Source organism: Arvicanthis niloticus, chromosome 4 (genome assembly GCF_011762505.2).
Source record: "Arvicanthis niloticus isolate mArvNil1 chromosome 4, mArvNil1.pat.X, whole genome shotgun sequence".
Taxonomy (NCBI): Eukaryota; Metazoa; Chordata; class Mammalia; order Rodentia; family Muridae; genus Arvicanthis; species Arvicanthis niloticus.
Genome location: NC_047661.1, coordinates 104,289,024 through 104,312,966, shown reverse-complemented (window position 1 = coordinate 104,312,966; position 23,943 = coordinate 104,289,024). Strand labels below are relative to the sequence as shown.

Below are 23,943 nucleotides of genomic sequence, written 5' to 3'. Positions count from 1 at the left end.
ATTTTCATCAGTTTCTAATTAATTTTTTTAAAATGCTTGATTCACTCATATTTTCTATATTCAATCTAAAGTTGGGAGTTACAACACACTTTCCATAGAGTGTGTGTTTGGAGGGGGTCTGAATGGTTTGAGACTTATCCGCATACAAAGACAGAAGCATGAAACAAACATTGCCTGCTCTGTTCTTGGATTCCCATGTGTACTTCTTGACCACCACATGTATACACAAGCCCCCAAATAGGTCTACGGGCCGCAACTCATCTTCATGTTTTATTAACTACTCTTTCAGTTTTGCTTGAGCAATTTGGTACATCACGTTTTTAGTAACCAGTTTCCTCTCCCATTATTTCTTTATTTGGTGTGCTGTCAATAGTACCATTCCCAGGTAGGTATCACACGGCATGAAACCATGGTCTTCTTGGGCACATTTGCATTTCCCTGCTCCCTGCTCATCACTGCTCACGGCTCACTGTGTGTGCGGGGTGTGTGTGTGTGTGTGTGTGTGTGTGTGTGTATGTGTGTGTGTGTGCGCGCATGTGTCTGCACAGATGTGCATTGGCAAATGCTGCTTATATTCTAGAATTATAGATTTTCCCTCAAATTAGGGACACACACATACTTCCTTTGTGCTAAATTAGTAACTGCTAGAGTTAGGAGAGGTAACTGTCACAAGAACCAGGCCTGACTCTAACTCTTACAGCGCCACCTTGTGGCTGACAATACAGGAGCGTGGTCCTCCCATAACAAACTAAGCAGCCTATCAATACTGGGAAAAGACAGAAAACAACATTTCGAGTGCCTGAAGTAAGCATAAATAGAGAAGGATTCAAACACATACATTTTAATGCATATGGAGCCAAACCAGAGCCAAAGTCCAGTCAGTTGGATTTTAATCCATTTATTATTGTTGCTTACAACTGTCCAAATCCAAAATAGAAAAACTCCAAGTAACAACGAATCACAGACGCTTCTTCAACCACACTGAAAATGTTGTATATTTACTTGTTCAGTGGGGCTTCAAACTCTACAAGTTGAATGTCTAATAGGTATTATAGTTTCCTAAGCTAGTCATTGTTACACGCATGTCAATCTATAAGACAGGTGTATGATAGAAAGTGTGAATTGAATCCTTCTTTGTATCTATAGCTGCGTGCCCGCCAAGTGAACAAGTACATTTTGGTTTCTTTGAACATGTTATTCTCAGTGCATTAACGAACAGGAGGCCTTCCTAAAGTCATGTCTTGAAAATGGCAACTCTGTTGTAACGTATTTAAAGTCGTCTGTAATGTTTCCCGCCAAATGTGTGCAATTATGACGCAGAGATTTAAACTTCTTTGAAAAGTTTATTCTTGTTATTATTTCATCAGAGAGAATCATGTCTCTGCTGTTAGAATAATATTCCAGCCATATTTACTTCATTCAAGTAGATTCTGTAATGTCATTAGGGGAGGAAAGAACAGTTAGGACACATGAGCTTGATTCACTGACATGAGATCTACAAAGAAGTGAACACTCAGACCGTGGTCTTGTCCAGTTCCCTGTCTGTCTTTGTACTCTAATATGTAACCTTCTCTTTTGTGGCTGTCTGCTACTTTGTTTCTTTCTCCCTGTTAGCCATTTAGGCAAGAGGAAAATTAATAACTTTCTCTACCTCCTCTAAATCAAAACCAGTTGAGAAAGACCCCAGAAAATGGAGGCAGGACAATCAAGTGTTTAAGGCCAACCTGGGCTACATAGTGAATTCCAGACCAGCCTAGGTGACAGATTAAGACTCTGTCCCAGAAAACCAAAACTAGTTGTACCAACATAATACCATTTGACTGTACAGATTGATTAGAAACAATAAGTTATGCAAAGGACAATTGTTTTGTCTATTGCATTTGAGTCTATAATTTGGAGTAACAAAAATCAGATTTATGAAAAATATGAAGCACTAAATAGTAAGGCTCTGATTGCTTTTTGAAGCCCCACATCATTTTTGGTCGCGTCCGTTGGCAAATTGCCCTTGTGTTGGTGTGTGTCTGTCCTGCTCTTGCCTCTCGTCCCCATGGCAACCAACACTTTTTAGGGATTCCTACAGGACACACAGGGCGTGCAAAGGGGACGCTGCTCTCCCCTGAGATAAGAGCACTGTTGTGCTCATCTGAGGTAAACAGGAGGGGCTCCACTTCCACAGGAAGCTCACATTTGGCCACAGTTCATTTCTCTCTGTCTATACCTTCCAGGGGAGGATGCTGACACTCAGCTGTTCACAATGCAGAGAGGAGGAGAAAGTGGCAAGGGAAGAGAATAGAAAATAAAGAGAAAGTTAAAAAAAAAAAAAACAAAAAACAAACCCTGCTTTTTCATTTTGCTTTTGCTCTCTGAGTAGTCTACTTTCCAGCAAATATTTCCCATGGCTGCAGGGACCTTATTTAACACAGATTTAAGAACTATTGCCTGCTTAAAAATTTTTTCCCACTGGCAAATAAGTGACAGTTGCTGGTTTCAAACATTTCTGGAAAGAACAGGAATCAGATTAGAAGTATCGAATGTAACTTGCAGATTCCCTTGTGCTCTTGCCGTTCAGTGTTTAAGCACAGTCTGAGGATGCATTGTAGCTGCTGGGCAGAGACCTGGGTAGGGCCACTCTGAGACCCATGTCCCCTGGAAGTTGCACTGTTAGCTAATAGGAGGCTTTTTTCATTCTCCTGCTCGGCTCATTTCACCTTCCCAACCCTCCACCGCTGTTGGTGCATGACCATGACCTCCTGCCAACCTACCAGCCTCCGGTCCTTCAGTTCCGACAGGTCTCACACTCTGAGCCATGCATCGTACCTGAGGGACAGCGCCATGATTGATGACACGGTTGTGATCCCCAGCCACCAGGTACATGACTTTCTGCCTTTGTGTCTGCTTTCTGGACAGCGTTTTTGTATATCCTAACACCACAAATATCCGGCTGGAAACCGGTTGGGCGTGGGGAGGGGGGCGGGTCAAGAGAAGAAAGCAAAAAGAACAGTAAAGACCTAAATTCTCTCTTAATGACAACAACAAAATTAGTATAAGAGACTGGAGGGTGTCCCAAAGCATGAGAAATGTTCACCAGATTTTAGACTGAGCTTCCTCCCCGCCCCTGTAATAATATAATGTTTCCTTTTTCAGCTATACTGAGTTCCTCTCTGGAGCTTTTATGTAAAGATTTGTGTTCTGTAAATAATATCTCCATTATAAGAAAAAGTGAAGCAGGACGTGTTTATGAAATGAATGGTGTGTTGTAAAGTATATTTTGTTGCAATATTCAAAGTAGCTGTGAGAAAGGGCTTAAAGTTTACTCTGGAACCTTTTAATTTTAGGGATAATTTTATTGCTCCTGATGGATTGGATATAGAGAAATAGACAAAAAGTGGCTTTCAAAGTACTCTGCTGTCGTATGAGTTAAAAGGGAATGCACTAGGAGAGGTTGATTTCAGATTTATTTTCTATGTTTTTTTTAATTAAAAATTATCTAAGTCCTAGCCCCTTTTGTTTTATGCTTTTTCAGAATTCCTTGTATTTTACTTGAATTTTGAAGCATCGTTTTTCATCAAATGCACTGTTCTTTGTGTGTAGGTGTCAGCGCTAGCCAAGGAGGCAGAAAGGAATTCTTATCGTCTGAGCTGGGGCACTGAGAACTTAGACAACGTGGCTCTTTCTTCCAGTCCTATTCATTCAGGGTGAGTGAATCAATATTATGTATCCAGATCAAGAGGTAAAAAGAGATGTGAAAAGTCACAGCTTTGTCCAGTTGCTTCAGTGGGTGCTTAGCTTACAGAGGAGGTGCCCTTTGTTTCAACTTGTGAATAACATTGCTTTTTCCAACATGGTTCCAGCTATGCCAATGAGCCAGCGAAATGGGGTTGAATTCAGCATAGAAAACTACTGTTTTAAAATAGCTAGTAGCAACTGTTTGCTAACTGACTAGAATATGCTGGCCACTTCCTTACTGATCATACACAGTCTTTAGAGCCATCTTTTAAAAAAGAGGCGAGGCCAGATGCTTATTTGAGAGTTTCAATCCGCTAAGATTAACTGGCTGGCCTTTGAAATAAATGCCTTTCTTCACATATCAATGCACTTAAAGTAATGGTTGTGGAAGTCCAAGTCACACACATACACAGATGGATCTGTACACTCAAGTAATGATGTGAATAAAGAGAAGGTCACAGCTAGAGCATCCTCTCAGCTGTCCTTCTAATGCCCTTTCTACAGTGTATTCAACACTGCTTGCTTATCACTACTTAAAAGTCAAAACCAGACTCTGAACGATACTCTTCAGCATTCCTAACGTCTACCTTGGGGTGTAAGAATTTAATAAAGTATAGTACACATTTCTTAAAGAATTTAAAGTATAATACTTCCTGAATTATTTTTTGCCCTCGAGTTTTATAGTATGGTAATATTATGATTATATATAAATCTTCATGTGTTTTCTTTTAAGTGAAATTTCTAACCATATTTTACAAAAAAAAATTGGAATATTTTAGTTAAATTATTACCCCAAACTCCTTATGTGTAATCCCCATAACTGTTTTGAGCAGTGGACCCTTTCTTCTTCTTCTTAGTGTTTTAAAAATGGCCTCCTTCTAAGGAAGTAGTCCATGACATTGTAAACAGTTTGAACGTTTTAGTGTAATAGTCTACTTAACACCCTAGAATATAAAATTAGACAGATATTGAAAACAAACACCTTGTTTTCCTTGTTAAATACTATAGCTAGTTCTTGGTCTACCAAGAGTTACTTAGAGGAACTAAAAAGATTAAACTCCATTCAAATTAATTATTTTGAAATCTCTACTATAAATTGGTCAAAAACCACAGCATTGCCTTCTGCTACTGCCCCTCCCCCCCCCCATGTAAGTAAGAGAGAGAAGAGCTCTGGGCCTCAATGACTGATGATAACAAATAAGAAGCCAGATTCCATGCCACCAAATAAAGACATTATTTTAGGTACAATATAACCAACTACCAATAGCTGATTTTTTTTTTTTAAAAAGAGTGAATATTACAGTAATAGTTTGGTTTTCAAATTAATTATTACTCTTAAAAAGGAAATTCTTAAAGTTTTAATGCACATAAATATTCAATTTATTTTACCAATCTAAATAATATCTATGAGCTATAATAACTATATAATGATTACTTCATTGTGATTGATTACTGGAAATGAACCATCAGCATCTAAAAAAGAGAAAGAGAGAGAGAGTGAAAGAAAGAAAGAGAAAAAGTAGGAAATCTATAAAAATTGGTCTGCAGCAAACCAGTTCTTCTTAGTTTCAAGTGTTTATTATACTGACTTTTAGTTACTCAAATCAGTATGGGGGCTTTAAAGACATCAGTGTCCCGGGCTGGAGAGATAGCTCAGCTGTCAACAGCACTTCTCTTCCAGAGGAGACAGGTTCGATTCCTAGCACCCACATGGCAGTTCACAACGTCTGTAACTTCAGTTCCAGAGGACCTGGTACTCTTATGCAGGAAAAACACTAATGCATATCAAATAAAAATAAATCATTAAAAGCATCAATGTCCAAGCTGCATCCCAGTCCCATTACACCAGAGCCTTTGTTCTCAGGCTCCTGGCACTGATGTCGCTATGAGTTCAGGTTACTGAAATTGCTATGGAAAACCTTTGCTCAGTCAATCAGGCAGAGTACACGTCTGGTTCTCCTAAATGTTCTTACCCATTTTAATTCTTCACTTGTTTGCCAGCTCTGCAAAGCACTAGACTCGGCTGTTTAGGAAAGTAGGTAGTGTTCTTTGAAGTCAAAAGACCACGTGACAAAAGGAGTCTGATGGTTAAGACTATGCCTTGACATCAGACTGATCTGAATTCAGACCCTGATACTGACTCTATGTGGCAGTGGGCACATCGTAGAAAAAAAAAATTCTGACTTCCATTTACTTATTTCTAAAATAAGTGTTATGAATTTACTCCACTGGAAAATTTTTAAACAGTAAATGCTTTTAACATTATTAGATTTTACCTTGAATCTGTAAGTCCTCCACAGAATATAGCTTCTACTATGTCTACATTCTCTTTAGATACATTCCGTATTTCTCACAAACTCCAAATTGGTCAAACAAAATGTGCCCCGAGTCTTCTGAATGGCAATATAAATATGTTCAGTCCACGATGGCAAGATGGGCTTGTTTCTACCGGCTGGCATTGTCTATTGATGTATCTACTGTAGTGGCCGAACAAACAAGGTGCTACAGATGACTTTAAGGAGAGGGGAAATTACCCTTGAGAACTCAGTGGTTCCAAGGGCTGCGAACTTTGAAAGTGACATTCATATCAACGTATACAACATTCATCATATACCTTGTAACACTGGCTTTTTAATTATCATATTCTAGGTTCCTAAGTAGTAGCCATTAGATATTTTTCAAGGACCTGAGTTTTAATATACTCAAAATGTAAGAAAAAAGTGATTTTTTTTTTTGGTAAGGGGATAAGGTAGAGAACTTGTGATTATACCCAATGTGTCCATGAGAGTGATGCTGTGTTACATTCAGTAGCCATCTTACCTTCAAGCTACAGCTTCTTGCACTAATCAGTACTGGCAGTCTACTCTCCCTCTTCTTCATGTTTTAAAGATGCCCCTGTAGAGAAGGACTGGGTCCATGATTAAACTTGCCTTTCTCAGTAGATACATTCAGTATTTGACAAATGAGTCTTTTTTTTTTTTTTTTTTTTTTTTTATTTTCCTGACAGATTCATAATGAATCCAGGAAACAGCCACTCTTAGAAGCTCCACATGAAGGTCATACCAGTATTTTGTACAAAAAAATTAATTCTATCAGGTGGTGGTGTCGCATGCCTTTAATCCCAGCATTGGGGAGGCAAAGGCATGCAGATCTTAGTGAGTTTGAGTCCAGCTTTGTCTATAGTGCAAGTTCCAGGACAGACAGAGCCATACAGGGAAACCCTGTATCAAAAAATCAAAACCAAACAAAAACAAAACACCAAAAAATAAATAAAAGAGAAAAGAAAGAAAAAAGAAAAATTAACTTCACAATTCTTAATTGCATGTATGCATATGAATTGGCTGATATGAGGCCATTTTTACCAATATCTAGTTTTATAACTCACTTTATATATTGTTATTCTGAAAGTCTCTGTAATGTTTTAGTGACAGCCAAATGCTGCGAATTAAATACCAACTCATTGGGTGTTAGTATATGCCACAAGTAAAACAAAGCCTCAAGAAAGGAATCTTTTAAAACATGCTGAAGACAGTTTTTGTTGTGACCCTTGAACTACACACACACACACACACACACACACACACACACACACACATTAGTCACAAAAGATATATTGAAACGCAAATCACAGAATGTTTGAAATGTAAGGTAGCCAAGTCTCTTCTGCATGGGACAACATAAGTGCTTACAGAAGTACTTCCAGTGTTTAATTTAGTTGTTCCTATTTCTTAAAATACCCTGGGAGTTCTTTGAGATTCATTTATGCTGATTCTTTCAGATGGAGAAAAGTGTTTTATAAAGTAGCAAATCAACTTTTCTAGAAGACTATTTCTGGTGCATTAGAGAAATATACTTGTGCATGTCAGCAAACATTGGAATGTCATAAAACCCTGTGGGATTAAGGATGCACAGACTCATGGGTAAAAGAGTGGTGAAGAATAGAAATTATACATTAGGTTCAAGGACCACGATGCTCAAAACAGTCAATGAAGTCTTGGGGAGATGCACTAAGATTATTTTTGCATAGATCTTTACTACATAAAAGTAGGTGATTAATGGTACCTACTCTGCCATAAACTTTATGCAGTATCTGCCACAGAAGGTATCCTTTAAGTTGTATCTTTCCTGTTTGTGTTTCTTCTGTTGTAGCCCAACAGGGAATTATCTTATCTCAAAAAGTATTAAAGAATTTCTAGTGGACAACAATTGAATCAAAACCACATCCATGGAATCCAAGACATTATATTTGTCTTTATAATGTCACTTGGCGCTTTTTAGCTTCTTGAACACGTAGTCTTTACTGAGTGTCGCCGTGAGCCAATGCTAACTAAGGCTTCACTTCCATATCCAGTGAATATGTAACTTCCCCAGCTTCCTAAACTGGGATGAGCCACAAAGGCCCAAAGCTTTCTCTTCTCTAAGCGCGTGGAGAGTGACATTTATGTTATATTTGCATAGAGTGATATCTTACGTGTATTTCCATCTTTTTTTTCCAGTGACTACTGTGTTGGTATATGAGTTAAATATTTCAATCAAAGTCACATCTGATTTCATTCTTTATATTTCACTTATTACCTCTTTCTCTGTGCTAAATTATCTATTCTGTTGCAGCCGCGCCTCTCCATGTCTTGATCGTGACAACAGCAGGTGAACCTCTGCGTAATTCCTTCTCTGAACATGTGCCCCCTCTAGTTCCCTCCCCTTTGCCATCTCCTTCTGCATATGCCCCACCTCAGGATGCTTTAGTGTTGATGATGTCTAGCGAAATATATGCAGGGGTTTACGTTGTCTAAATTGAGCCCATTGCTCACTCTCCCTTTCCTGGTGGACATATTTAATGCCAGCAGGTATTAGGTTAGTTGGGCCAACATTAAGATGGATTCCTGTCTTGGTCATGGCCTCCACATCACAGATGCTTTTGTGAGGAAAAGCGCTGCATCCAACTGAAAGCTTATGTTCCCATGACTAGGCAAATTGGTGGAGCTATTTTGAAGTTTTATTAAAGGTTGTGATTTTTAGTAGCACTCAGACCTTTTCTTCTTTGTTGTGCTTTATCTTGCCACATTCTAGGTGAGCCAAAGCCTTATTTACTAATGGTATTTTTCTTTTCTTTTCTTTTTTTTTGCTAGCTCTATTTTAAGTTCAACCTTTTGATATTTTTGGAAATTGTGCTATGGAATGACATCTTCACATTGTAAATGTAGCAAGTATGCTATGTGCTATTTAGACGAAGTTATTTTTAAAGTTCCCTTTGGGCAGCTGATTAAAGGATTTTTATTCTGTGGACATCCATTATGATAATATGGATTATCCCTCTATACATGAGACAATTTTATATTTTTATTCTGAAAGTTCAATTAATGTTTTTATCTCTTCTCAAGCACACCATAAATGTTCACAAACACAGGGATTGGTAACTAATTACTGAGTGATTTATACAAATTTGAACTACCCTTTTCAGTGTCATTTTTTCATCCAGTTTTTAGTTTTGGAATTTGAAGAACTAGGACAGGATTAGGAAGTGATGGAGAAAGAGGCTCCTGGTGTGGTTTCGAATAGTACCACCGAGGCAGAATTGATGCCAGGCCCTCTGCTGTGTACATGGCACCACTGAAGCACCCTGATGAGTCTTTTCTCTTGTCTTTCACCCAGTGACTAACTCCGAATGCTGCAGTCTCCTCCCTGTTCCCAGCCCATGGTCCTACATGAATTAAATGAAAATTTGAAGTATCAATAACTTTGGGGGTGGACAGTGCAGTCTTTAAAAGTTCGAATCCTTGTTTTCTGCTGCCTCCTCTGAAGCATGTACTGGTTTAGCTAATGAAATTGCATAATTATCAGCAAGTCCTCTGTTTAATAAAAGTGAATTGCATTTGCTTTTATTCCTTTTTAAATTGTGACAACGTTGTATCTCACAATTTAGAAAACTTCAGAGTTTCTACTTTGCATGACTGCTGTCATTTGAAAAGTCAGAAGCATCAGAGCCAATATCCCCTTGCTATTTTTTCCCTGTGTAGTCTTAAGACAATGTCTAATGAAATACGCCTACACATTTTCAGCAAAGTATCTATTTAACCACAGGTCAAAAACTATCTTCACTGGGGGTAATAACAGTTTGCTTTCCAATTAGGAAATCTTCCAGAGCATCCAAAATCAAACATTTAAGTAAATTGTCTGATGTAGCCAGCCATTAACTGCATCAAATTTATAGCATTAGGCAGGAAGTTCAGAGATGTAGTCACCTAACTCTCTTAATTCATACACAAGAAAACAAGTGTTAACAAAGATGCCAAGTCACTTGACTGTGGTTACAAAAATAGCTCAAAACAGAGATAAGTCTGAGCCTGGAAAGAACATGGAGCCACAGAAATCTGTGCTGCCATAACAGAATCCTCCCGATATTATAATGTAACCAAGATTGTATCGACAACATTAAACTCTTCAGTACACATATGAGTACCTTGAACATTCTTAATAAGTTTTCCCCCAATGTTTTATGTGATGTATGACATATATTTTAATGATCATGACATTTAAAAGATGGAAAAAGGCAGAAGAGAAGAAGATGATGGGGGCGGCCATTTATTGAATCTGTATTCTTTACCCACACATGATTTATTTCTCCCCATAGCTGTAGGCGGTGACAGGGTCAGCTCCCAGGGACCAGGAGGCTTCCATGTCACACTCCAGACTATAGAGCTGAGCTTTCAGTGCACATCCCATGTCCTTTACACATAGCTGCCTTGTTAGCGTCCCTCCAGTTCCTTTCATCAGCAAATATTTGCAAGGCTCATATTGTCTCATTTCTAATGTCCCCCAAATGTGAGAGTCATACCCGTTCGGTTCACTCCAGCAGGTGAGATGACCTATCTCTTGAGTCACCCCTTTCATCCTCCCTCCTTACCTCACAGTCTTTACAGTAAAAAGGTTCCTTTAGTGTTAGCCCCAGCTTCACACACTACAGAATAACTGGCTCCTAATTCCCTTAGCCATCCAAGTAGTGGCGCCTTTTGGTATTCTTCCTTTTTTTTGATGAAAATCTTCAAATGCTTACCCAGCTGTGTGCTAGCAACTGTTGGGATTGAGGGGTTATCTTGCTAGCTTTCCCAGTACACATCCACAGCATCCGGGTACAAAGTGCAGTCTCTGTTTCTCCTCCTCTTCCTACCTAAAGGAGAAGCCCTGAGAGTACACAGTTAAGTTCTGTCTTAATTAGTCATTTGATAATTACATTATGAGTCCAATTTGGCCAGAACATTTTACAGCAGGTTAACCTTTAGTACCCTCTGTTCCTTGGCAGTTAGTGGTCATGTCTTCCAGCCCTCTCTGCTTCTTGGCATCTTTCTATTTTGCTTTTTGTTTTCTCTTTCCTCTCAGTTTCTAAGGAAAATATCTCCACTGGAGTTTGTGATTGTCTGGTAGCCTGTGCCATTTCTTCTCTTACTTGGTAAAATATGCATGTTTATCCTCTTCAGAAGTCTGCTGTTTTCCCCTCAAGTTTGCACATTGCACACTTGATTCTTCCAGTTTGCCTTGCATTTGCTTAGGACTGCTTCTGGGATCACTAATGGCACAGGCATGATCCCCAGGATGTGTATCTATGTGCTATATATGGCCTTAAGTTCTGTTATTTCAGTTTCTCCCTGTTCAGTCTTTCTTCACACAATCTTGTAATCACTTTTTAAAAATTATTTTATGAGATTCAAACTATTAGCTTTCAGTCTCCCATTTTTTTTAAACCAATCTTCTACCCAGGAAATACATCAGATCTCTCAGTTCAGCAGAAATTTATATGGTGGATTCTTTAAACTTAGATATATTGCTTTCCAGTTGCTCTGCTGCATCTGAATGTAGAGATTTGAGTGAATTCTGATTGTAATAACAGGCTAGACACCAAAGAATTCACTTACCTCATATTTTATAAAGCCTTACTCTCTGTTCCATGTAAGGACACACAATTTGTCATAGCCTGCTTCTTCGTTCTTACATTCATCCATCTATTCAAAAATTATTCTTGATTCCTTACTGTGTGCTGTATCCATCCTGTACCGAGTACTAGGGGGCTGAGACTGTGTTCCCTGTAGTTACAGCCTTTCGACGACACTTTGATGAGCTGACTGGTCATATTTTATTGACAAGGAAATTAGGAAGCAGGTCCCAGCAAGGATGAAATCAGAGAGTGACAACTTGGCTTTGCATGTGAAGTTTTTGGCACAGCTCCTGACATTTAGGGGAGATCACACAAAAGGATCATGGAAGCAGAAATCAGGGAGGAAGTAAAACAGAAAGAGGGCTTCTGTGGTACCACACCAGGGACAGTAATAGAATATGTCACCGGCATGGCTGCAGATTCACTGTCTTGAAGATAGACCACCAGAGTAGCCTACATGTTGTTTTGGGGGGAGGATTGATATCCTGCAGACCAGAGGCCATCCCTGAAATAATATCATGGAAATAAAAGATCCCGGAACATGAGTGCACAAACTTTTGTAACTTCCTTCAAAACACATAAATGCTATGAGGGTTCATGACAAGAATGATAATTTCTTCTAGTTTCAGCACCTCTATTCCTTGCTCAGGGTAATCAAGATCTGAAAAATTCGCTAGGTGTGATGACACATTTATAACCATAAAACTTTGGAAGTAAAGGCAGCAGTTCAAGAGTACAAGGTTAAGCTCACAAATGTAGAAAGGTTCAACTAGCCTGTGCTACCTGAGACCCTATTGAAAAAAAAAAAAGAGGGAGGAAAATTAGAGGAAGTATTAATGTTAATTATCAATGAGTCAGAATTACTAAAGTGAGGTTAGGTACTCTGCTAGTTAAAACTGCAGCATTTTAACACATTCAACCTTTAAATGAAAATCAGTGTAAATATACTCAAAGATAATAAAGGAAAATCTGCATGCTCACCTGCAAGTATTTCCAGCTCTTTTCTTCTTTTGAGAAAATGTGTATATTTAAAAGCCAGAAAGAAAATACTTAAGAATTCACATTAAAGATGGATAGTAAGACGAGCTGCAACCTGTTTCTCATTGTATTTTGATAATATCCTGACTATCAACAGTTCACGTACTGTGAACTGTTGCTTGTACGTAGCAGCTATCGTCCCTCCTGAAAGCTCAGCTGCCAGGGGAGAACGGTAGGCCTAGGCTGGCTCCTGCATGCGGGAGATCTGTGGCTCCTGTGGTTTCATGCTGCATGCCGTGCTTCAGAGGGTACTCTGGGCTTCCCCGCACCCTTTTCTCTTACTGGCAACAGGTTTTCTGTTCAATGGCGTGTCTAATGCATTCTGTGTTCTGCTGCAAAGAGGATGCTATGATATCTCACTCTCCTAAAAATAACATCAATGTATTGCGTTTCTATCCCACCACTTACTTTGATGGAATACCTTTCAAATGTTCTCAGTGTTGTCGTGGAAGCAATATCTAGGTGTGCCGATCTGGCTTGGTGCGGTTCTCAGGATCTCAGTAGATCTATGGAACACCTATATGTTGCTTTCATCTTGTTGTTCTTGTGTAAACTTCTCAAACGCATTGGATGCGGGAGAACACTGAACTGAAGTGATTGTGGACGAGTCTACATAGTGTTCATACATGTCCTTGTGTACATGTACACAACAACTAGATTATTGTGCTGTTTAATTTTTTGCTCCTGTAGGAGGTGCCTGCCCAAGAGGCCGTGGTGAGTGTCATGACTAATGAAATAACAAGCATTCTAGCTAAGCTGCTCCAAGATTTGTGATCAACCCCCCAACCCCCAAAGAAACTTCAGGGTGTAGATCCTCATTCAACAGCCTGAGCCTGAGCCTGAGCCACCCGAGATTATTGTTCTTTCTGCCATGATCAATGAGCAATAAAGGAAGCAGAAGTCACAGAGATGCGCTTGCAAACTTAAATGAGTCTCAACTCAAGTTCATTATTATTTGAGGGAAACCATGGTGCACCAGTACGTTCATCACCATGAGCTCAGGTTGCCCATGCTGGACTTATCCTGCAGATACAGAGCTAAGGGGTCTCTGTTTGTTTCAGCCATTCACCCTCTGTTTCAGTTAGAGTGGTTCAGCACAGAGACCTCTTAAAAGTGCAAATGCAGTTTTAACCAGACAATAAGTTGGTTCTGTTCAAAAAAGTTTTCTTTCCTTCTTGTAACCAGTTAAAAATCTGCATCATGGGAAAGATGACTTGGGGGGGGGGGGCAACACACAGTGGCAGTATGGATTTGAGCTTGCCATAACACCTTTAAGGTTGTTCTTTTCAGTCGTGAGATTACACTATAATGAGCTAGAGAGATGTAAAGTTGGAACGTTTAGCTGAATTCACTTAAAACATATACAATTTGGTCTTTCTTATTTGAACACGTGGATTACTTAGGGCAGATAAAAAGACAGAAGGCTTACCTGTGTTCTGTACAATTCCCTTCCAGTTAGTTACCAACAAAAACTGGAATTATTCTTCAGTAGCATGTAAAGACTATACACAAATTAAAACAAAATAAAAAATAGAAATATGGATATTAGTATAAAGTTTAAGAAATACTTTTCCACATGGCATTTACGTTTTAAAAAAAAATTGTTCTGAGAAAATGAACAGCCTAGAGAAAGTTAACCTCACAGAGTGTCTTTATCTCCTGTATTGCTTTGAAGGACGTCTAATCTTCTATTTCAATTTTCAGTTTTCTAGTCAGTTTTATGGTGGATGCCCGTGGTGGTGCCATGCGAGGATGCAGACACAATGGACTCAGGGTCATTATCCCACCTCGGAAATGCACAGCCCCAACTCGAGTCACCTGCCGCCTTGTGAAACGCCATAGACTGGCAACAATGCCACCCATGGTGGAAGGAGAGGGCCTGGCCAGCCGCCTGATTGAAGTGGGACCTTCTGGAGCTCAGTTCCTTGGGTAAGGGTTTCCCATAAGCCTCCTACTTAGTCTCCGATGGGCTTGTGCCCTCTACCCAAGATCTATGGGATGAAACACCAAAGGTATGTCAAGCCATTTTGAAAAAAGATTAGCTCCTGTGACATTTTTTTTTTTTTTTTAATTGGAAACTGTGCCTTTGTTCTTGACTTCACTTCCATGCCTCCCCTGGTCAGGCTTCAGTGAATTAAACATGCACATTGCTGGTGCTTTTTCTTGGATGTAGAATGGCTGCCAGATTCCCAATGGGATAACTATGTGTTTTAGGTATTGGTAGATATTTCTGCTTCTTGTCTGCGGCTAAGATGCGAAGTATAAAGAAATGAATGTGCTTTGTTTGAAGCATAAATTTAATGCATTGTTTGGTTATGAATCCAATTGCCACCATCTCTTTGGACAGCAGCCTTCAACTCAACGCAACAGGCACTGCCCTCTGGAATATCTAGAATTCAGTCTAAATGATTTTTTCCCCATTATCAAAATTGCTACCTTGAGCTATTAAGTCACAGTGTAAAATGAAAACATAAGATCTAACCTTTACCATGCTCATTTTGGCAATTTTGAGCAGAAGTTGTCATTTCTTCTTTCTTTTGTCTGTCTGTAAGGCTGCTGTCATCATACAAAGTGACACCTCGGTGTGTCGAGAGGTAAAAAGGTACCACCAAACGGTGACAAAAGAATGAAGCTCTGGAGGGGGACACGTTTCAAATCATCTTGAAACAAATTAATTGTATTTAAGTCTTGGTGCTTAAGGCGGAGAGAAATTTCTTACTAATTAGGATGCCTTCTGATTGTTGTCAATGTCTACTGGGGAGAGTTTCCTGCTTTAGAACTTTGGAAATGTTCTAAAGCCTGTAATTTGGGGCAAATTGTTAACAGGTTGCTCCAAATTACGTTCACACCTGAAAGGGGATGTGTTGCTAGTTCCTCCTGTAGAACCCACCTATCATAGCTCTTATCAGGCAGAGCTTTGGGAGGAGCCTGTGAAGTTCTGGGTTGCATCAGAAAATGTCACGATGGTTGGAGTCTTTTGATGTTCAGTTCAGAGCCTAACTCCCTCCTGCTCAAGTAGTTGTAGGCTTTTTGACAGTCTTCAAATCTGTTGAGGGATAGCCATGAAAACGTCTCGCTGCTGTGCAGAGTTTTTATTGTATTCCCAACAGTTTTGACTTTCCCGAAGAACAATTTTTCCCCTCCATTTTTTTTTGGCTAGTGCCCTGGCAGTGAACCTCAATAGGAACAGACTTGACAGCCATGTGCTCCCCTGGCACAGAAGCACCTCCATTGTACACTCTGGGTCTCAGGCCCCTTGCTCTTTGTGACCAATGGAGGGGGCAGAACCAAACGCAGTGTGAAACCAAACTTCACCCTGTGATGCTGGGGTTCTGTGGACACGGTACCTGAAGCTCACTTCTGTTCTTTCTTTCATTGCTGCTTTGGATGTACTCAGTAAACTTCACCTGCCAACGGCTCCTCCCCCACTTAATGAGGGAGAAAGTTTGGTCAGCCGCATCCTTCAGCTGGGGCCTCCTGGAACCAAATTCCTTGGGTAGGAGCGACTTAAAACAAATTGATGGCTGCTGGCCCCCATTCTTCTCCTTCTTCTGCGATATGATTTCTCTTTTCGTCATTGTGCCCATGACATGTCCCTCTCTATGATTTAAACTCTGTATAACCTATCTTTAGTGGACCATTTCTGACCCTTGTGGTATGTGACTTTTGTTTTTTGAGTGACGTTTTTATATCTTCTCCCTTAAAGTGCTGTGACCTTCATTTTCGTTCAAGCATGAGATTTGCCTAGTTGTACTCTGTGCTAGTTATGGTGTCGTTATGATGAGTTTGGAATCTGTCTCAAAGCAACCTGGACTCAAGAATGGAAGGCCTCTGTCTATGTTGAATGTGACCTAAAAAAAAAAAAAAAAAATCATAAAACAGTGCATGTTCTGGATCCCAAATGTAATAGGCATTGAACACTATTGAGCTATTGACTGAGCGGCTCAATAGAGCCACAGGGTGTGCACATGCCTATTGTTTTCTTGAATGAAGACAGTATGAGCAAAAGCCACAAGTGCATGGCTCATTAGCACAAGTAGTCTACCTTCCTGACATCTCATTTATAACACCTTGAATTATGCAATGTATGAGCCATTGTCTCTCTTAACTCATGTCGTCATTTTGCACCTGTAGAACATGTTTTTAGAAGATTGACATACATCATAGACATGCATGTACATTTCTTTTGGTTAAATGTGCTACACCTACATTTATCAAAGGAGACGTTCCAGAATGCCACATGCACCCACAGGGGAATATCATTTGGCTTAAAGTAGAAGCATGTACTTGAAGATCAGTGCCCCTGATGCCGAGTGTCGCTGTGCCACCATCCGTTAGTCAATGGGCTCTGGAGGATGGCCCACTGTGTCCCTGCCCCTAGAATGAGCAGAATTCCAGGTCACTTTGCAACAGACTGTGTTGACTTGCTTGTCTCGGGGTTGGTTATCCTGTCTACACTGAGTATTCCGCATTGCTATGTCAGGCCTGTGATCGTGGAGATCCCTCACTTCGCCGCTCTTCGAGGAAAAGAGAGGGAGCTGGTGGTCCTGCGCAGTGAGAATGGAGACAGCTGGAAAGAGCATTTCTGTGAATACACTGAGGATGAACTGAATGAAATCCTTAATGGCATGGATGAAGGTACCTTCGGGGTTGAGGGGTCTAAAAGAAATCTAAGGTGGAGGCATGATGATTACACACTGCTTTAAGATCATCTAGCTGTCTGTGTACTTGTGTGCACGTGTGTGCCTCTCAAGGTGTTTTACTCCAGCATGCTGCTTGCTGTGACCCAATTGCAGCAAATTTTAAGACAATTCAATCCTTTTTCTTAACTGTGTTCATGCTAAATTCAGGAAAATAAAGCCTTTCAAGGTATTAAATGTCTCATTTTAACAAGTATACTCAGCATGCCTTTGTCTTTTAATGAAAACTTGGTCGAATCTAAAATTAATGGTAGAGTAGACGTTGTTTCATAACAAATGGACACAAAACTTGGTATGCTCTTGGCAGTGAGGTGATAGCCTCACTCAGCTTTGTGGTTGCTGAAAATGGCATGAACCTAGTATTATGGTTAGCATTTCTTCTCTATGCAACTTTTTGAGAGTTTTTGAGAGTGAGCTTCTTCTTCCAGCCAAACAAATATTTCGATTTGTGGCTGGGGAAATTGGACAAATCAGTACTGGGTATGATCCATGTTCTAGATCCTGGGTATAATTGGTATTGGGTACAATTGAGTTATCGGCTGAGTGACTCACTGGAGCTTCATTGTGACATTTTCAATACCAAGTTTAAAAAACTAGATGTTTAAGAAACTAACTTTTAAAAAGTACTAAGATATTTTGTTGAGAAACTTACTCTAACTAATATCTTAATAATTTCATTTCTTTTTTAAGCTTTCTATTATTAAAGAGACTAGAACATTAAGTTTATTTAGTCATTCATATGGAGACTTAGGGAAGACTGGATTGCATGCAGATACATTATATACATATCTTCTTGTGGAACTTTGTTTGTAAATGAGAACTTTGATCTCTATGATCCCCAAATGCCTTCAAGCCATCTGGACACTAATTGAAACTTGTCTGACTGGAGGGAGGGGGGCCCCATCCTCAGGCCCCATAAATTGAAGAGAGGAGACATCCTAGCCCTAATGCATGGTGCATGCCACTTCAAGTAACTACAGAAACAGAACAAGCCCCTTACTCATTGTCAGGAGCGTGCCATGTTTGTACAGGGCTAAACACATGAAGACAAAGCACAGCCGTAAGTCAAGTTTATCTGTGAGGAGCAGCCTGCCCACAGCTCCTTTCTTATCTCTTTCTGACCCTGTTGAGGTTGAGTAAGAATAAAGGCCAGGCTTAGATGACAGAAAGTCCCCTGTCTACTGTGTAGGTCACTTTCTTCAAAGCAGGGTGAAAGATCAGAGTTCTTGTCAGTGAAGGTGACAACACTCATCTCCTTCCACTTCTTGAAGCCTCTTTATTTGCTAGCATCATAATGGTTTGGGGGATTTTCTTTTCATTGATGCCACCATGCGCATTAGTGTCCTGCCCTTGGATGAAGACCCACTCTTATAATAATTGACACATAGAAGAAATTCACTTTAAAGCCAAGAATCAGTTTGATATATTAACCTTTGGAATTATAGGTTTCTGCTACAGTATTGGCCAATGTACCATTCTCCCATGTTTATTATCAGACCCTAGGTCAGCCACTATTTAATATCTAGTCAGGCCAGGCAGTCAATGAAGAGTTACTACTTTATAGTGAATTGTAAAAAAAAAATATTTCTAAGACTAAGCAACTTTCTATAGTTCTTAAAATTTACTGATACATTTAGTACAGTTTTCCTCTATTTTAAATCAAATTTTCTGTATTGCCCTAAATACCTACACTAAAGCAATATATAGAATCTATTAACCAACCCTCTGCTCTTAGGTAACATATTTGATAAGTCATTGGGTAAGTATTTGGTAAGTCATTAGCATCAGAGGAATATTGAAACCCTGATGTCGAGCCCAGGTACAAACCATGCCACAGGAGAGAATACATAAAGAGAAACCTTACCCATTCACTGCAGAGTTTATTATTGGACTACTCCCCCAGAACCCAAAGGACCATATAATTTCTTAAAACCACAATAACTGGTCTTTGAGCTAACACTGAAATTTGTAAAGGAAAGGAGTTCAAATGCAGCTTCCTCTCCACGACACGAACCAAGAATAGCACGTGTTCATTCCCACTGCAGGTTTGCCCTCAAACACCCTCACAGAGACAGCACTGTGTGGATGCTTCTAGCCCAAAGTGCACTTTTTTAAAGTGTTCTGGAAAGGCCTGGGTTTCCCACAGTGTACTTGCAGACTGCTGTCAGCTGATAAACTACCTCCGATAATTATCTATTTGGTGTCAGAGTAACCTTGTGTTTTATCTTTAACTAAAAGGGGGATTTGCTGCTTTCCCTGTTCACTATTAACTGAGTCTGTGAGTCTGCTAGAATGTTCTCAGGGGTTACTTGCTCTATGAAGACGGATCATTTCTTGTCTCAGTGCTGGACAGTCCAGAAGACCTGGAAAAGAAACGAATCTGCCGCATCATCACTCGTGACTTCCCACAGTACTTTGCAGTGGTATCTCGCATCAAACAGGACAGCAACCTGATTGGCCCAGAGGGTGGAGTACTGAGCAGCACTGTGGTGTCCCAGGTGCAAGCTGTCTTTCCAGAGGGGGCACTCACCAAGCGCATCCGTGTAGGCCTACAGGTATGTCCGTGCAGGATACAGATGATCCTTTGGGGAGTTATTACCATTGTTACAATTAGCTTTTCAAATGAGAGTTGAAATGTCACCTAAATAAAGTTTTCCTGAGTGAACAGAAGCTAACAGGTGAGATATCTAAGCTGGTGCAGGAGTTTGTTCCTAAGTTCAATTCCAGAAACGCATATGATGGAAAATGAGAATTTCCTCAGGTTGTCTTCTGACCTGCATATGTATACTGTAGCATCCACACACCACACATCTAACACACAATAGATATATAGATAAATTATACACACACACACACACACACACGCACACACACACGCAGGCAGTTCATGCTCTACCACTGAGCTATAGTGCTTAATAGTTCTATTCTTATAGCTGCCATATTTAAATCTACCAAACTCATTTGTGAGCTAAAGAACAATATTTTCTGCATATGATAGATATTTGACATAAAGTGTACTACTATATATAGCTAATGTTTTTTTTCCTACCTTAAAAGGCTCAACCTATGCATAGCGAGTTGGTGAAGAAGATCCTAGGCAACAAAGCAACCTTCAGCCCAATAGTCACTTTGGAACCCAGGAGAAGAAAATTCCACAAGCCGATCACTATGACAATTCCTGTCCCCAAAGCTTCAAGTGATGTCATGCTAAATGGTTTTGGGGGAGACGCACCAACCTTAAGATTACTGTGCAGCATAACAGGTAAGTCATATATGATTATATCATAGAAAAGTCTAGAAGAAGATACTTAATGATAGTGAAAGACTGAGTTAATTTTACCACAGGTAGCCATGGAAGTTGAGAATATAGGCAAATGTCTGTAATCCCAGTCTTTGGAAGGCTGAAGCAGAAGGACTGTGTGTTCAAGAGCTGTCTGCACAATATGAAAAGGCCCTATATCAAAAAGCTGTGGGGTTAAATACATCAATTTAGGAAACACATTTTTTTAATTAGATAAGTGAACAAAAGGTGGAAAACAATGAGTTATTCACTAAACAATGTTTCCATATCAAACTATTACATATTTATATATGGAGACATTTTTAAAGTAAATGTTTTTAGTTTTACTTTTTAACCCACCGAGTTATTCGTGCTGCCCATATATATGATGTATGAAGCCGTCCACCGGCTCCTCCCTGTCTGTTCAGGAATTTTCCTGGGGTGATCTTGTACAGGCAACTCAGTCCTGAGAGCTGACCCATCCTACAGCCCAAGTGCAGCTGCAGCACCTCACCGAAGTCCTCATCCTCCGGCTCTTGTTTCCTCTGTCCTCCACAACGTTCCTTGAGCCCCATGGTGGAGCAGGATGATAGATGTCCCACCCACTGTCAGTAGAAACAACAGAACAATTGCTTATTCTCAGCTCTTGAGCAGTTGTGTACCTCTGCATTACCACTACCTCCATCTATAAGGAGCTTCTCTGACAAAGGTTCACATCTACAGATAGAAACACAAATATTGACAAGGCAGCTTGACAATATGACCACTTAGCAAAACAACAGTAGTTTTCTCTAGCCATAGATTTTGGGCACGATTAGGGTACTATACCTAAATTTCTTCCTGTGGACCAGGCCTCACAGAAGGCTATATAGGAGGTCAAGGACAGAATGCCTTGTACATAGATATTCAAATAATTTCCCTTAAATTATTTATCTTGAGGTGTTGTCTGCTTTTTTTAAAGTGTCATTTCTTAGTATATAGTTTTGATTTATGAGTTTTGGTAGTTGATTTATGATAGTTTATACTCTCACATTTTAATTTTATTAATTAATTAAGTAATTAATTAAATTACGTATGTGGTATGGCACTAAAACCTAGGGCATGTTGTTTGCTAAGTTAGGAAGTAGTTTACTCTTGAGTTACATTTCCTCAGCCCCGAAAGTTGTTCAGTTTAGGTGTGATTTGGTTTTGTACTGAGGATTGAACACAGGGATGTGCACACACTAAGCTACTGCTCTCCTCTAACCCATGTCATGTCCTTTTGTGGAATGGAGGGGTTACACAGGTGAGCAGTCAGAAGCACACAGACTGTATTTACAATCTGGTGTCCCTAATCTTGCCCAATTATCCTCCACAATTGTGCTCTTCCAGGTGGAACTACCCCTGCCCAGTGGGAAGACATCACAGGAACCACGCCACTAACATTTGTCAATGAGTGTGTTTCCTTTACAACCAACGTGTCCGCCAGGTATGTGTGTGGAGCACAGAAAAGCCCATTCTCTGTATTTCTTTCTTTCTTCTCAAAATCATCTTTTCTTTCTGTTGTTTGGTATTATTTCTTAATTCTTTCAAAGGGATTTAATTTTAATTAAATTTAATTTTAAATAAGGTCTACATTTACTTTGATGTGAATCGTAATAGTCCAGTAGCCAAGTCCTGACAGTCAGATTAGAATCTATAGAAAATAAGTGTTCTGACATTAGCTTTGGCAGCCACAGCTGATGTTTCCAGTTCCCAAGGAATGAGAAATTTCCTGTTATCAACAAAACAGCACGAAGAGTTACTCTTTTAATAGAATACCAAAACATGCAGTTCAGTGTATCTTGCTTAGTGGCTAAAGAGTTAGTGTGTTATACACCCTAACACATTTGCATGTTACTCACCTTTAGGAGGCTGGGGGGAATCTTCTGGTTACTTTTTTCCATGCCATAATTGAAATTTACTATTAGTTCCCGTTCACATGGCCTTTAAGTAAACACTTTCAAATTTCTGGTTGGTTTGACTTAGTCTCAGTGACTAATGGATCCCTTGGATAATGAAGCAGTGAGGAGATGATGTTGAAATCTTCAGGAGGTTAAAGGAATAGATGAGGAATCAAGGAAAATAAATATCTACATCATAGTGTCTGACACTGAACTTTTAAGTACCAATGAGTTATTTTATTTTTTTTGTATTTATTTTTTATTTTAGTTATTTATTTTATTATCAAGGAACTCAAAATCAATCAATATGTATATCAAGAGACTGGTGATAAAGAAGAGTTTCCTCCTTTAGAGGAACACAACTAGAACATTTAGTTCAGTCTTTTTGTTTTGTTTTTCTTTGCTTTGAGAGGGGTATAATTTCTATTGGATGTATTTATTATGCATGGTCATATATTACATAAGGACTTTTGCTTGTAAGTGTATATTGTACATGGAGCATATTCATAGTTGATCTTAAAACATACCTCATGTATTTCTCTTTTTTAACACCTCCAGACCTCCTGTCTGTCCTGTTGCCTTCCTTGCCATTTCTGTTCCCTTTCCTCAGCCTCCTCTCATCCTTTCCCTCCCCCATGTCCTTCCTTTTCAAGAAACTTTTGATGACTATATTGTTTGTATCAAAGGAATCGATCTGTTTTCAAGTTGCACACTGTAAACTTTAGGTAACTGTTTTTCTTTTCTTTGGTAGGTTCTGGCTGATAGACTGTCGACAGATTCAGGAGTCTGTTGCCTTTGCATCACAAGTGTATAGAGAAATTATCTGTGTACCATATATGGCCAAATTTGTAGTGTTTGCCAAGTCACATGACCCCATTGAAGCCAGGTTGCGGTGTTTCTGTATGACAGATGACAAAGTAGATAAAACCCTTGAACAACAAGAAAACTTCTCTGAGGTGGCCAGAAGCAGGGATGTGGAGGTAAGAATGTTGTTTTGTGCAGCTTCACTATCAGGTCATTTGTAATTCAGTTATCCTAGGAAGAAGGTTTGCTTAACAAAAGGAAGACCAGCCTACATTTCTATCAGTTGAAGGCCAATATCCAAAATTGGAATTTTTTTTTTCGGACAGTTTGGATCATTAATGGATGGTCTCTATGAATGTAGATGAATTCCTGTAAAATGCATTTTTATTTAAAGAATTATTTTTATTGAAATAAAAACTGTTACTGATAAACTCAAACTCAGAGTATGTAGATGACAATGAGTTTGTTATAACTATAGAAGCTTAGATGTTTTATTTTTCTGGATTTTCTTCTAAATTATTTCTTTTTGTTTAAGTGTTAGTC

General features: G+C 39.4%; 1 protein-coding gene across 10 annotated transcripts in view; it reads left to right on the top strand.

The window, feature by feature from the left end:
* The window catches only part of Ank2 (ankyrin 2), a 214,650-nt gene that overhangs the window by 156,114 nt on the left and 34,593 nt on the right, over positions 1-23,943 (top strand). For 5 of the 10 annotated variants that reach the window (XM_076933230.1, XM_076933231.1, XM_076933228.1 and 2 more), the window contains exons 25-35: positions 2,766-2,868; positions 3,592-3,695; positions 8,338-8,373; positions 13,385-13,408; positions 14,399-14,623; positions 16,092-16,190; positions 17,178-17,332; positions 19,738-19,949; positions 20,452-20,656; positions 22,046-22,142; positions 23,348-23,576. In XM_076933230.1, coding sequence (XP_076789345.1) covers positions 2,766-2,868; positions 3,592-3,695; positions 8,338-8,373; positions 13,385-13,408; positions 14,399-14,623; positions 16,092-16,190; positions 17,178-17,332; positions 19,738-19,949; positions 20,452-20,656; positions 22,046-22,142; positions 23,348-23,576 — 1,489 coding nt within the window. The remainder of the gene's footprint in view (positions 1-2,765; positions 2,869-3,591; positions 3,696-8,337; positions 8,374-13,384; positions 13,409-14,398; positions 14,624-16,091; positions 16,191-17,177; positions 17,333-19,737; positions 19,950-20,451; positions 20,657-22,045; positions 22,143-23,347; positions 23,577-23,943) is intronic. The other 5 variants (XM_076933234.1, XM_076933233.1, XM_076933235.1 and 2 more) reach the window with 2 other exon arrangements.